This window comes from Pelophylax lessonae (assembly GCF_965119305.1).
Source record: "Pelophylax lessonae genome assembly, chromosome: 3".
Classification (NCBI taxonomy): Eukaryota; Metazoa; Chordata; class Amphibia; order Anura; family Ranidae; genus Pelophylax; species Pelophylax lessonae.
In genome coordinates, this window is record NC_138770.1 from 424,226,089 (window position 1) to 424,240,191 (window position 14,103).

General features: G+C 43.7%; 1 protein-coding gene across 15 annotated transcripts in view; it reads right to left on the minus strand.

Annotated features, from left to right (window-relative positions):
* Nucleotides 1-5,546, minus strand: part of PTPRK (protein tyrosine phosphatase receptor type K) — a 658,422-nt gene extending 652,876 nt beyond the window's left edge. For all 15 annotated transcript variants that reach the window (XM_082251915.1, XM_082251914.1, XM_082251916.1 and 12 more), the window contains exon 1: nucleotides 5,435-5,546. In XM_082251915.1, coding sequence (XP_082108041.1) covers nucleotides 5,435-5,516 — 82 coding nt within the window. In that variant the 5' untranslated portion in view covers nucleotides 5,517-5,546. The remainder of the gene's footprint in view (nucleotides 1-5,434) is intronic.
* Nucleotides 5,547-14,103: the final 8,557 nt, after the last annotated feature.

The following is a 14,103-nucleotide window of genomic DNA, read 5'->3' on the forward strand; positions in this document are numbered from 1 at the left end:
ACATCTGATGTGGATGCGTATATCCTCCTCACTGTGTCATTGTATTCTGACAGCGGAGAGACTTCTCTGCATATAGAATACACAGATCAGCTCTGCAGCCTATTGCCTGCGGCAATGATCGAATGAAAATATACCAACAGGGCATTTGAACAGCAGTCAAATGGTAGATCAACTTCTGTTCAACCACACATGGACTGAAAAGCGCCTGCTCCCTGCTGAACTGGCAGAATTTGGATTCAGGTATAGCCGGCTTTAGGCTCCATTCACCCATGGGAGTTTTGGGATCATGGCAGAATCGCAGCGATTCTGCCCGCAATCTCAAAAATGCACTACAATCGCATAACACAGGCTCTGGTGGCAATTATTTTCATTGGCACCTAAAACGTGGTGCTGTTTTGCTGCGTGGAGCTTTTTTTGGGCAACAAACTTAACGTGATGCAATTTGCCATGTGATAAATGGCTGAAAATCCGCGACTTATTTTAAGTGCCACCGGAACCTGCGTTCTTACAATTGTAGTGCGTTTTTGCAATGCGGGAAGAATGACAGAAAGTCCGTTGCAATCCCAAAACGCCCAGGGGTGAATAGAGCCTTATGCCCCATACACATGTGCAGATTATCTGCAAACTTTTGTCTGGAGACTTACCAAAACCATATAATATGAGGTCAAACCTAAACACTTTCAATTTGTATGCAATCCGGCAGGCCCTTGCACTGCATAGAAAAGGTAAGTCTGCAGACAAAAGTCTGCAGATAATCTGCACGTGTGTACGGGGCATTAGGCTAAACCAAGCATGAGAGTAATAATGTTGCAGCTTACTTATCCTTAGATGTAGTGGCTGCATTTTTTTTTGACCTGGTAATCATGATATTATTATTATTAATAATAATAATACTTGATTTTAACCTGGTGATGATATCCTCATCACCAGGTTAACATCAAGTATTATTTTTATTAATACTTGATTTTAACCTGGTAATCATGATAATATTAATATTAATATCATGATTACCAGGTTAAAATCAAGTATTATTATTATTATTAATAATATTATCATGATTACCAGGTTAAAATCAAATAATAATAATAATAATAATAATAATATTATTAATACTTGATTTTAACCTGGTAATTATAATAATAATAATAATAATAATAATAATAATAATAATAATAATAATAGATTTAACCTGATAATGCTGGCAATAAGAATAATAAAAAATTTTAATTTTAAACTGGCAATTCTGCCTTGAAAGCACTTCCGGTCCTAAAATTACATATGTTCTGAGCAGGGACAATGCAATTCCTCCTCCTCTTCTCCATAATGGGGGGGGGGGGGGTGGGGTGTTTTGTAGTGCACAGAGGTAGCAAAGAACAATGGTAACTGATAACAGTCCATAGGAAGTTATCAGCTCACACGATTTCTGGCTGGATGAACAGAGATTTTTTTTTTGCACTTGTCAAACAGATATAATAATAATAAAATGCTTTCAACTCTATATTTAACAAAGGAAAAGGAGCAAATAAAAGAAACGTTACATATGCTTTAAGGTTATAAAAGATGGAATTCTCTGGGATATCGCAGATCCCTTCTTTATAGACCTTACACATTTCTAAAACCCACATTATTTTTTACATAGAGTTAAAAAGTAGAGCAATAAAATATATAAAAAAAAAAAAAAAAAAAAACACAACTGAATGCAAATAAAAAGAAAGCAAAGTTGAGAAATTGGGACAAGATAGATAACATATTTTCTAGGTTTGTAGAGTTCATACTAAATAAGTCAAAGAGCTGTAGGACAGTAAAATGCACTAATTGAATAATGGCAAGCAGCTGAACCCAAGTTCTATGGGATCTAAGTAGTAATCATAACAGAAGAGCCGAGGGACATGAAAGCTCCATCGTTTAACAATGCCGAGCGGGAATCTAATACAGCCCATTCATTTTGGATACGAGTGACCCCGGTAATAATCAAAGATGTCAGTTTTCAAACAATAACCGAGTGGATTCATTAGTAACACCACATTGCAGCCAGAAACAAACGGAGAGGAAAAAATAAAAATCCCAGATAACAGAGATAATGGACAATTTGGTACACAGTGTGTTCACCAATTATTTTACTTTCTTTTTTTTTTTCTTAAGCAACTCAACAGTAACGCCTTAAGCTACCTGCGGCATTTTCATCTCCGTACCTGCGCTACAGTCCCAGAAATTGGCATAATCCTTTGTTCTAGCAGCTTAGAACGTTCTCTGCGTGGAGGCAGTGCGAGCACACAAACCGCCAGCATCCCTTCACACAACCAAGGCAGCGCTTCAAGGAAGATCTCCACTCGCTGCTAATCGAAGGCTTCAGCCAGCCACGGGTCTTTTTTTTTCTCTTTTCCAGCTGAGCATTACGGTTTTCTTATACGTTTTTGATCACTACAGGGGAATTTTCAGAGAGGTAATTATTCTAAAACTGCTAACTCGCCGACTAGGCTAGCTATGAACTCCCAGCAATAGCTAGCACTTTTTTCATGTCAGAATAAGGTATTGACAGCAAAAAAATGTTAAAAATCACTTTATTATGGCCTGGGGGGAGTAGACAAAGCAAGTTCATAAGTGAACGTAGGAGCTAGAACTGGCTGAAGTTAGCAAGTCAGCTAAATAGACGGCACTGAGAGGTGCAAACAATACTGGGTGCTGATGGTAAATGGAGGCAGGAATGAGAGTCCAAACCACAAGGCTGCAACAGGTATAAGGGAAGCCTGAGAGTTCTATCCTGTGAAAACTGATCCTTTCATTGGGGGAAGGGGAAAACCGAAATCCTTTCCCTTGGCCAAGAACATCATTCAAAACAACCTGGAGAGGAACAGAAAAGAAAACAACGTATCTCCAGGAACTGTCCAAGCCAGCAAAATTGAATTGTGTCATATACGGGCAACCAGACCTCCAACACTGGCTTTACAGGAAATCCAATCCCCAACTGTGTGCTATTATGTTTATACTGTGAGTCATAAACAACTGACACTACGTTTTTCACCTTTACATAACAAACCGAAAATACTACTGGCCTTTTTTTTCATCTCAGTGCTACTGATCTCTCCTCCAAGCCCTTTCATCTACTTCACTCAGCTGCACATCATTGCCCTTCACTGGCTTCCTAATACTCATAAATGCAACATTAGTGCAATGAGTCTACTGGGATCAGTCAAAGCGAACACACCAGAAGTATTGTTAGTAAACAAAAAAAAAAAAACAAACAAACACAACATTGAGTCCAATGACATTTGAAATGAACAGTCTAGGGGGGGTTAAAGCTTTGTGAACTAAGCCTAAAGTCTCTATCCAGACTACAGGGAACAACATAGGAGACTACACTCTCTATCCAAAGTCCTTTCATAAAAAGGGACAACATAGGAGACTACACTCTCTATCCAAAGTCCTTTCATAAAAAGGGACAACATAGGAGACTACACTCTCTATCCAAAGTCCTTTCATAAAAAAGGGACAACATAGGAGACTACACTCTCTATCCAAAGTCCTTTCATAAAAAAGGGACAACATAGGAGACTACACTCTCTATCCAAAGTCCTTTCATAAAAAAGGGACAACATAGGAGACTACACTCTCTATCCAAAGTCCTTTCATAAAAAAGGGACAACATAGGAGACTACACTCTCTATCCAAAGTCCTTTCATAAAAAAGGGACAACATAGGAGACTACACTCTCCATCCAAAGTCCTTTCATAAAAAAAGGGACAACATAGGAGACTACACTCTCCATCCAATGTCCTTTCATAAAAAGGGACAACATAGGAGACTACACTCTATAAGAAGTGCCTTTGATAAGCTGACAACCTAGGAGACTAAACTCTCTATCGGAGATGCATTTCAAAAGAGGACAACATAGGAACCAACAGTCTCTATCCAGTGTATTATTACAGCAGCCTATAGTTTCTACCTGGAACACATGTAATGAAATGACAAAACAGGAGCTTACAGTCTCAATCTGGGGCACCTTTGACAAGGGGACAACATAGGAACCTATGGTCTCTATTCAGGCTGCCGAAATTGGAGCCTAAAGTACCCGAGACACATGTAATAAAAAGGGACAACAAATAAGCCTATAGTCTCATTCCAGGGAGCCCACAGTTTCTATCTGGGATGCATGTGATAGATTGACAACATAGGAGCCTACAGTCTCTATCCCAGATGCCATCGGAGCCCATAATCTCCATTTGGGGACCTTGAGATAATGTGACAAAGTATGACCCTAGTCTCTATTTGGAGTACCTATAAGGTGACAAAGTAGAAGCCTATAGTGTACATTCAGGAAACCTGTGATAAGGTGACAAAGTAGGACCCTATAGTCTATTAGGGGAAGCTTTCATAAAGGTGACAAAGTAGACTGCTATAATCACTATTTGGGGCACCTGTGGTATGGTGACAAAGTAGGACCCTATAGTTTTAAGGGAACCTGGGATAAGGTGAAAGTAGGACCCTATAGTTTATATTAAGGGAAACTTGGATAAAGGTGACAAAGTAGGATCCTATAGTTTCTATTAGGGGAACCTGGGATGAGGTGACAACGTAGGACCCTATAGTTTCTATTAAGGGAACCTGTGATGAGGTAACAACGTAGGACCCATAGTTTCTATTAAGGGAACCTGTGATGAGGTGACAACGTAGGACACTATAGTTTCTATTAAGGGAACCTGGGATAAGGTGACAACGTAGCACCCTATAGTTTCTATTAAGGGAACCTGGTTGAGGTAACAACGTAGGACCCTATAGTTTCTATTAAGGGAACCTGTGATGAGGTGACAACGTAGGACCCTATAGTTTCTATTAAGGGAACCTGGGATAAGGTGACAACGTAGGACCCTATAGTTTCTATTAAGGGAACCTGGTTGAGGTAACAACGTAGGACACTATAGTTTCTATTAGGGGAACCTGTGATGAGGTAACAACCTAGGACCCATAGTTTCTACTTTGTGAACCTTTTGATTAAAAACAAAATACAACCAAGGAGCCTATAGTCCCCAACCAGGGCTCCTGTGATAAGGTGACAACCTAGGAGCACCTCTGGGAGACAGTGGTCACCTTAGATTGGAAAGGATCTTAATAAAACCTTGCTGGTAGATATTTTAAACGAAAGCTACAGATTGAAAAAACAACTTGTAAAGTGACATGAACAGGTTAAATCTTCTATGAAATTTTCCAGGCTGCAAGGAAACCAGCCAGCACCCCACTAAGTAAAGCACCCCAAAAGGTAAAGCAGCCAGCACCTCAATAAGGTCTGGTGAGCTGGTCAGAGCCATGCATGTCCATGTAGAAGGAAGTAAATGGATAATAGGACACCTGGGCTAGGAGTGAGGTGTGTAAGGAAAAGGGGGGGGGGGAAGGCGCCCCTGGAAAGTTCCCCCCCAGAGGTGTTCAGTCCATCACTCACCTGCAGACAGCTGCCCACGGAACGCCGATGCCCAGACAGAGAAGAAGAGGAGCGGGAGCAGCAGCACACACCCGCCATCCATGTTTCCTCCAACTTTCCCAGGTACAGCAGATCCAAATGAAGCCAGGCAAAGCACAATCCTCAGTCCAGTGACGGTCGTCCAGTAGTCCCGGCCGGCAGATCAGAATAGAAGCACGTCTCTCCGGGCTGTAGCAGGCTCTCCGCACTCCATGCTCGGCGAATCCCCGCACTCCACACTCCGGAGTTACTTTCAGGGGCTCGGCTGGGGGAAGAGGAGGAGGAGGAGGCGGCCCTGACGTCACCCGGCTACACCAAACTAAGCCCGCTCGGGAATGTGTAATCCCTGGGGACACCGGCACCGCGCCCCCTACTGGAAGCTGTCCGGGAAGTACAGGGCAAGGTGTGCGGCGAGCTTGCGGCTCGGGATGCGGAGATGGATGGAGGATCCAGCCAGGAGGTGTGATAGAGAGCACAGCCCGGGGGATAGACTGGAAGGAGTCAGCACACCACAACCATCCTGCTCTTTGTACATCCGACACGGCCACTTCGTCCAAGTTTATTGGATGGATCCATCCAATCTATAGAGAGGAATGAAGTAGGCTGAGGATGAGCTGTCAGTGTAAGGCTGGCCATACACTATACAATTTTCTTATTCAATTTCCTTTAGATTTACCTTTTCTATGTAGTGCAAGGGCCTGCCTGACTGCATACAAATTGAAAGTGTTTAGGTTTGACCTCATATTATATGATTTTGGTAAATCTAAAGGAAAGTTGAACAAGAAAATTGTATAGTGTATGGCCAGCCTAAGGCGATATACCAAAACCATGTAAGATGAGGTCAATCCTGGGGCTGCATTCACACCTTGATCACCGCAAATTGCTGCAGCGTTTGTAATGCCATTACTTCTTAATGGCATCACAATTGCACCGCGATCACAATGCATAACACTTGTTGCTCAAAAAAGAACATGAGCTTCTTTTTGGCGACAGCGTCATGCGTTGTGATTTGCCTCAACTTACCGTGGAAAACTCGCGGTGCAATTGGGATACTGCATTTTGCAGCGATTCTGCCCGCAATCAGCAGGTGTGAATGCAGTGGCTGCTGGTGCTCACAATTTTTTTTTTGGGGGGGGGGGGTGCAAAAAGAAAAATGTAATAGGTATTGCTTCGCGGTAAAAAATTTGGTGACTTTGAGTTCATGGTACAGGCATGGCACAGGTGATGGTATAGGCATGTCACAGGTTATGGTACAGTAGATGGTATAGGCATGACACAGGTCATGGTAAGGGCATGGCACAGGTCAAGGCACAGGTGAGGGTACAGGCATGGCACAGGTGATAGTATAGGCATGGCCTAGGTCATGGTACAGGCATGTCACAGGTCATGGTACAGGAGATGGTATAGGCATGGCACAGGTCATGGTAAGGGCATGGCACAGGTCATGGCACAGGTGATGGTACAGGCGTGGCACAGATGATGGTATAGGCATGGCACAGGTGATGGTATAGGTATGGCTCAGATGATGGTATAGGCATGGCACAGGTCATGGTACAGAAGATGGTATAGGCATGGCACAGGTCATGGTAAGGGCATGGCACAGGTGATGGTACAGGCATGGCACAGGTGATGGTATAGGCATGGCACAGGTGATGGTACAGGCATGTCATAGGTCATGGTACAGGCATGTCACAGGTCATGGTACAGGAGATGGTACAGAAGATGGTATAGGCATGGCACAGGTCATGGTAAGGGCATGGCACAGGTGATGGTATAGGCATGGCACAGATGATGGTATAGGCGTGGTACAGGCATGTCACAGGTCATGGTACAGGAGATGGTATAGGCATGGCGCAGGTCATGTTAAGGGTATGGCACGGGTGATGGTATAGGCATGGCACAGGTGATGGTATAGGCATGGCACAGATGATGGTATAGGCATGGCACAGGTCATGGTACAGGCATGTCACAGGTCATGGTACAGGAGATGGTATAGGCATGGCACGGGTCATGGTAAGGGCATGGCACAGGTGATGGTACAGGCATGGCACAGGTGATGGTATAGGCATGGCACAGGTGATGGTACAGGCATGTCATAGGTCATGGTACAGGCATGTCACAGGTCATGGTACAGGAGATGGTATAGGCATGGCACACATCATGGTAAGGGCATGGCACAGGTGATGGTATAGGCATGGCACAGGTCATGGTACAGGCATGTCACAGGTCATGGTACAGGAGATGGTATAGGCATGGCACAGGTCATGGTAAGGGCATGTCACAGGTCATGGTATAGACATGGCACAGGTCATGGTAAGGGCATGGCATCGCACTGCAGCGGCTTAAATCACTGTTCACTTACCTGCTCTCCTGGGCCGTGGGGTGGCTCGCTGACTCGACTCCTGTCCTGTGACTCCACACTCAGACTGTGAGACGTCCACGGCGCGCTGCTCCTCTCTCTTCGCTCTGACGGCGGCGGGAATCGGCGGGAAGGTGACGGAGTCGGGCGGTGACGGTGAGTGACTGACGCATGCACCGGCACCGCCCCCAACGACATCAGCCGGGATGTCCTGAATGATTGGTCCAGGCTGGAGTCTGGACCAATCACAGCAAAGGACAGGACTACAGTGGGGAGTGTCGGGGCGCATTGCTCTGCGCCCCGTTGACACCCAGAACGGCCGCAAATCGGTGCCTCTGCCTGGCACCACATGGGATGCCAACCCCCCCCCCATAGCCAGCAATAGGTCTGGCGCCCCATAGTGGGCTTTGAATGGTAATTTTTTTTTCTTTGAAGATGATTGGGGGGGGGGGGGGCGGCGCCCCTGCGCCCCCTATCGACCGGCCGCCACTGTGTGGATGGAACCTAAACGCTTTTAATTTGTATGCAATCAGGCAGGCACTTGCACTACATTCACTATATTACCAAAAGTATTGGTTGGGACGCCTGCCTTTACATGAGTCCAATCAGGTCATCGTTCTTAGCAGCACAGACAGTAATGTTTCCTGACCTGTCCTCTTGTGTGTCCTAAAGCTGCCCATACACTATACAATTTGCTTGTTCAATTTTCTTTACCTTCAACTATACTATATTACTAAAAGTATTGGGACTCCTGCATTTACAGGCACATGTGTCCAATCAGGTCATCGTCCTTAGCAGCCCAGACAGGACAGTATTGTTTCCTGACCTGTCCTCCTGTGTGTCCTAAAGGTTGCCTTACACTATAACATTTTCTTGTTCAATTTTCTTTACCTTCAACTATACTATATTGCCAAAAGTATTGGGATGCCTGCCTTTTCATGCATGTGTCCAATCAGGTCATCGTCCTTAGCAGCCCAGACAGTGTTTTTTCCTGACCTGCCCTCTTGTGTGTCCTAAAGCTGCCCATACACTAAACAATTTTCATGTTTAATTTCTTTACCTTCAACTATACTATATTACCAAAAGTATTGGGACACTGGCATTTACACGCACATAAACTTTAATAGCTTCCCATTCTTAGTCCGTAGGGTTCAATATTGAGTTGGCCCACCCTTTGCAGCTATAACAGCTTCAATTTTTCTGGGAAGGCTGTCCACAAGGTTTAGGAGTGTGTCTATGGGAATGTTTGACCATTCTTCCAGAGGCCCATTTGTGAGCCATCCTGCCCATTAAAGGTTCAAATCTCACCTGGGCTTAGATTCAAACTGTGTACGGCTGGCCCAAAGCTGGCCATAGATGGATCGAAAATTGGCCAAATCATCAGGGACCAGACATATTTTGAAACATCTGTGGCCATTCCTGTTAAAAAAAAAAAAATTGATCTAATCATCAACTTCTTTTGACTGAAGATGTTGGAAAATGTATTTTCTAACAGCAGAGGAGTCCCCACTGTGAAAATACAGTAACACAGCGGGGAGGACTCCTCCATACAACTTGTTTGTGTGGATGGGTAAATCTGTTTTTGTTTTTGTTTGTGTGGATGGGTAAATTTCGTTTTTTTTGGCTGGATGAGCATGGCTGTGCAGGCCAGTCAAGTTCTCTTCCCACCCCCAAACTCTTTCATCCATGTCTTTATGGACCTTGCTTTGTGCACTGGTCCAAATCATTAGGTGGAGGGGTTGTTCTTCAGGGGTTGGGCTTGGGCCATTAGTTCCAGTGAGGAGAACTCTTAAAGCGGTAGTATACCGATTTTTGTGACTTTTTCCTACAGGTAAGCCTATAATATTTGCGCTGCATGCAGCCGCTGACGCAAGCGGCGCATGCACTCTGAAGGTCCGGCGGACCTTCAGAGTTCCTTGCCGGGAAGTTGCCCGGAAAGTTAATCCCCCGCACGCATGCTCGGGAATGACGTCATCGCGGCTCCAGCCACTCACAGCGCCGGAGCCGCCGAACCCAGAAGAGACGCAGAGGGATCATGTCCGCTCCCACAGCGGTGTCCGGGGGTCCGTTTTAAGGTAAGTTTTTCATAAGGAGCTAGTATGCGATGCATACTAGCTCATTATGCCTTTGTCTTGCAGGGTTTTTTTTTTTTTTATTTTTTTTTAGTATACTACCGCTTTAAGGTGTCAGCATACCAAGACATTTTGGACAATTTCAGGCTCCCAACATTGTGGGAACAGTTTGGGGTTGGCCCTTCCTGTTCCAACATGACTGTGCGCCAGTGCACAAAGCAAGGTCCATAAAGACATGGATGAGTGAGTTTGGGGTGGAGGAATTTGACTGGTCTTGACACAGTCCTCACCTCAGCCCGATAGACGTCTTTGGGATGAATTAGAGCAGAGACTGCGAGCCAGGGCTTCTTGTCCAACATTAGTGCCTGTCCTCACAAAGGCACTTCTGGAAGAATGGTCAAACATTCGATAGACACACTCCTAAACCTTGTGGACAGCCTTCCCAGAAGAGTTGAAGCTGTTATAGCTGCAATGGATGGGCCAACTCAATATTGAACCCTATGGACTACGACTGGGATGCCATTAAAGTTCATGTGCGTGTAAAGGCAAGTGTCCCAATACTTTTGGTAATACAGTGTATCTAACATTCCAACTCAGATGAAATACTTCTGAAGCTTTAACCTCTTGATGCCAACATAATGCAAATACAGTATGTGACCACAAAGATGGCGGGCTTTAGGGCTCACATGTCACACATATGTGTCCATGGACAGCTGAGGTTTCTATGTGGGGAGCACACTCCCAGCACACTCCCACCACAGGGACTGAGCTGTCATAGACAGCTTTAAGTCTCTAGTAATGATCAGGAGCTGGCAATACCTGCTTAAAATCACGTAACCCCTGTAACAGCCAATCATAATAGTCATGGGACACTGGGGCTGGGTGGGAAGGATTAACCACTTGCCGACCCCCCCGCCGCAGATATACTGCTGCAGGCTGGCTCAGCTGTGCAAACCGCCGTACCTGTATGGTGGTTCACGGGAGCGCTCCTGGGGGCATGCACGCCTGACCCCATTAGGAAGCAGGGAAGCCAATCTACAGGACCGGCGGCCACGATTCCATCCAGGATCACTCCTCGCTGAGAGAGAGCGATGGTCTGCTGTTGTAAACATACCTAGACCGTTGTTTTCTCTGGAATGAACACAGAGAGCCTGTGATCCTCCTATTTAGGACCATAGGTCTCTGTGTTGATTCCACAACAAGTCCCGCTTACAATTAACCCTTTGATCACCCCTGGGTTAACCCCTTTCCTGCCAGTGTCATTATTACAGTAGCAGTGCATATTTTTAGCACTGATTACTGTAGCAATGTCACTGGTCCCCCCAAAAGTGTAAAAAATGTCAGTTAGGGGTCCGATCTGGCCGCCGTACCGTCGCAGTCCTGCTAAAAATTGCAGATCGCCGCCATTAGTAGTAAAAAAAGAAAATAAATAAAAATTACAAAAAAATCTTTCCCCTAGACTGTAGACGCGATAACTTTTGTGCAAACAAATCAAAATACGATTATTGGGATTTTTTTTACCAAAAATATGTAGCAGAATACAAATTGGCCTAAAAGAATGAAAAACATTTGATTTTTACATTTTTTTTTTTGGAATGTTATATAGCAGAAAGTAAAAAATATTGTTTTTTTTTTGTTTGTTTTTTTCAGAAATGCCACTCTTTTTTTTGTTTATAGCGCAAAAAATAAAAAATCTCAGTGGTGATCGAGAACCACAAAAGGAAAGCTCTATTTGTGGAAAAAAAAAAAGGACATCAATTTTATTAGAGTACAGCGCAATTGTCAGTTAAAGTAAGCAGTGCCGTATCGCAAAAATGGCCTGTTTATTAAGGGGGAAAAACCTTCTTCAGGTCCAGAAGTGGTTAAAGTAAAACTCTAGCTTTAATCTCCAGATTTGGTATGTGTCTACCGATGCAATGTAATGCACGGTAATGGAAATTACAATCTCTGTGTTGCCCATTCACATCAACTCAACATGATGCAATGCAATTTTTGAAAAGGTGCATTTGCTTCTTTTGGTGCTACAAAGTACGTTTTCGGACCCATAGACGTCAATGGGAGCGTGAAAAAAATGCTTGCGTTTTTTTGGCATGTGCTTTTTTTACTTAAAGCAGATATTCACTGCACCTGAGCACCACAAACCAAAAACACATTCATTTTTATTATTTAAAGCAAACTCCTTCATTTATCCATGTCTCCATGCTCTATTTTGCAGAGAAATCACTTTGAAAACCACCCCTCTAGCATTTTTGGCCATGGCCATCTTGAGTAATGGCAAATGATTCATGTAGCATTTACTTCCTGCCCTTAGCACAAGTATGCATACAGAAGAGTGTGCTTAGCTGAGAAAACACCTCCTCCTCTGAAGACTCCTGGGATGCATGACATCATTTGCCTAGGCAGGAAACTAGGAAGTAACTAAAGAAATGTATATAAAAAAAGTAAATATAATATACTTTCCTATTTATTTACTAATGCTAGCAGCATGAGGATTAAAATAATCATTGTTGTTTGGGAGAGTGAAGTTCCACTTTAACCACTTGCCGACCGCCGCAAGTACATATACTGCGGCGGTCAGCCCCCCTGGGCAAAGTGACGTATGGGTGCATCACTCGCCCGTGAGCCAATAGGGGGCAAGCGCGCGCCACTGGAGGTGCGCTCCCGCCCCCGCTCGTTCACTCTCATCCCCATGCGAGTGACTGGCGGCTCCTATGTCTGCCGGTCACTCGCGATCTCCCGCTGGAGAGGGAGAAAGGCAGGCGGCTAATGTAAACAAAGCCGCCTGTCATTCTCCCTGGTGTAACTGCAGAGATCATACGATCCTGCTATATAGGATCGTATGTCTCTGTGGTTACATCAAAAGCCACGCCCCTATACAGTTAGAAGCACGCCCCTAGGGACACACTTAACCCCTTGATCTCTAATAAAGTTAACCCCTTCCCTGCCAGTGTCATTTTTACAGTAACAGTGCATATGTATAGCACTGATTACTGTAGTAATGTCACTGGTACCCCCAAAAGTGTAAAAAATGTCAGTCAAGGGCCCGATCTGTCCACCGCAAAGTCCCGCAAAAAAAATCTCAGATCGCCCCCATTACTAGTTAAAAAAAACAACAATAAAAATGACATAAATCTTTCCCGTAGTTAGTAAACGCAATAACTTTTGCGCAAACCAATCAAAATACGCTTATTGTGATTTTTTTTTTCACCAAAAATATGTAGCAGAAAACAAATTGGCCTAAAATGTTAAAAAATTTAGATTTTTACATTTTTGTTTTGGGGAATTTCATATAAAAAAATTGAAAAATATTGTTATATTTTCAAAATTGTCGCTCTTTTTTGTTTATAGCGCAAAAAGTAAAAATCGCACAGGTGATTTTTCCCAAAAGAAAGCTCTGTTTGTGGGAAAAAAAGGACGTCAATTTCATTTGGGTACAGTGTCGCACGACTGCGCAATTGTCCATTAAAGTCACGCAGTGCCGAATCGCAAAATAGGCCCTGGTCTTTGAGCAGCCAAATCCTCCGGGGCTTAAGTGGTTAAAATACAGTCTCTTCCTCTTAGCAAAAATGATGTCCCAGCAGATATTGCTAGTTATTGGCCAAAACAGAAACACATAAAGTATGAAAGAGCATGCTACAAAAGTGCACTGAAAGACACATGATTATGCAGCACAGTGTGAACCCGTAAGTATTCAGCCTGGCCTGGAGGTTGAAAGGAACACAAAAAATGGACAAAAAACAAAAAAAATACACAAAATTTCACTGTAAAAAGGACTTGGCATCAGATATATTTTTGAGTTAAAGTAGTTGATCTGAAGACTCCTGGGATGCATGACATCATTTGCCTAGGCAGGAAACTAGGAAGTAACTAAAGAAATGTATATAAAAAAAAAAGTAAATATAATATACTTTCCTATTTATTTACTAATGCTAGCAGCATGAGGATTAAAATAATCAATGTAGTAGAACTCCATTTTTTTCTTTCATTATATTTAAAATATTCCTTCCCTCTGTGTTATTTAAAAAAAAAAAATCCAGCTTCTACTCACCATCTTCACAGCCCAGTATTGTCCCCAGCTTCCTCCTTGGTCCAGCGCAAGTAGTCCTCTTTGGTCAGAATAACACTTGTGACAAAGTTACAATATTGCTGTCTAATTTACTGGGGGAGAACAGACAGTATTTTTTTGCTTGCAACAGGCTGATGACATCATCTATGTCTGG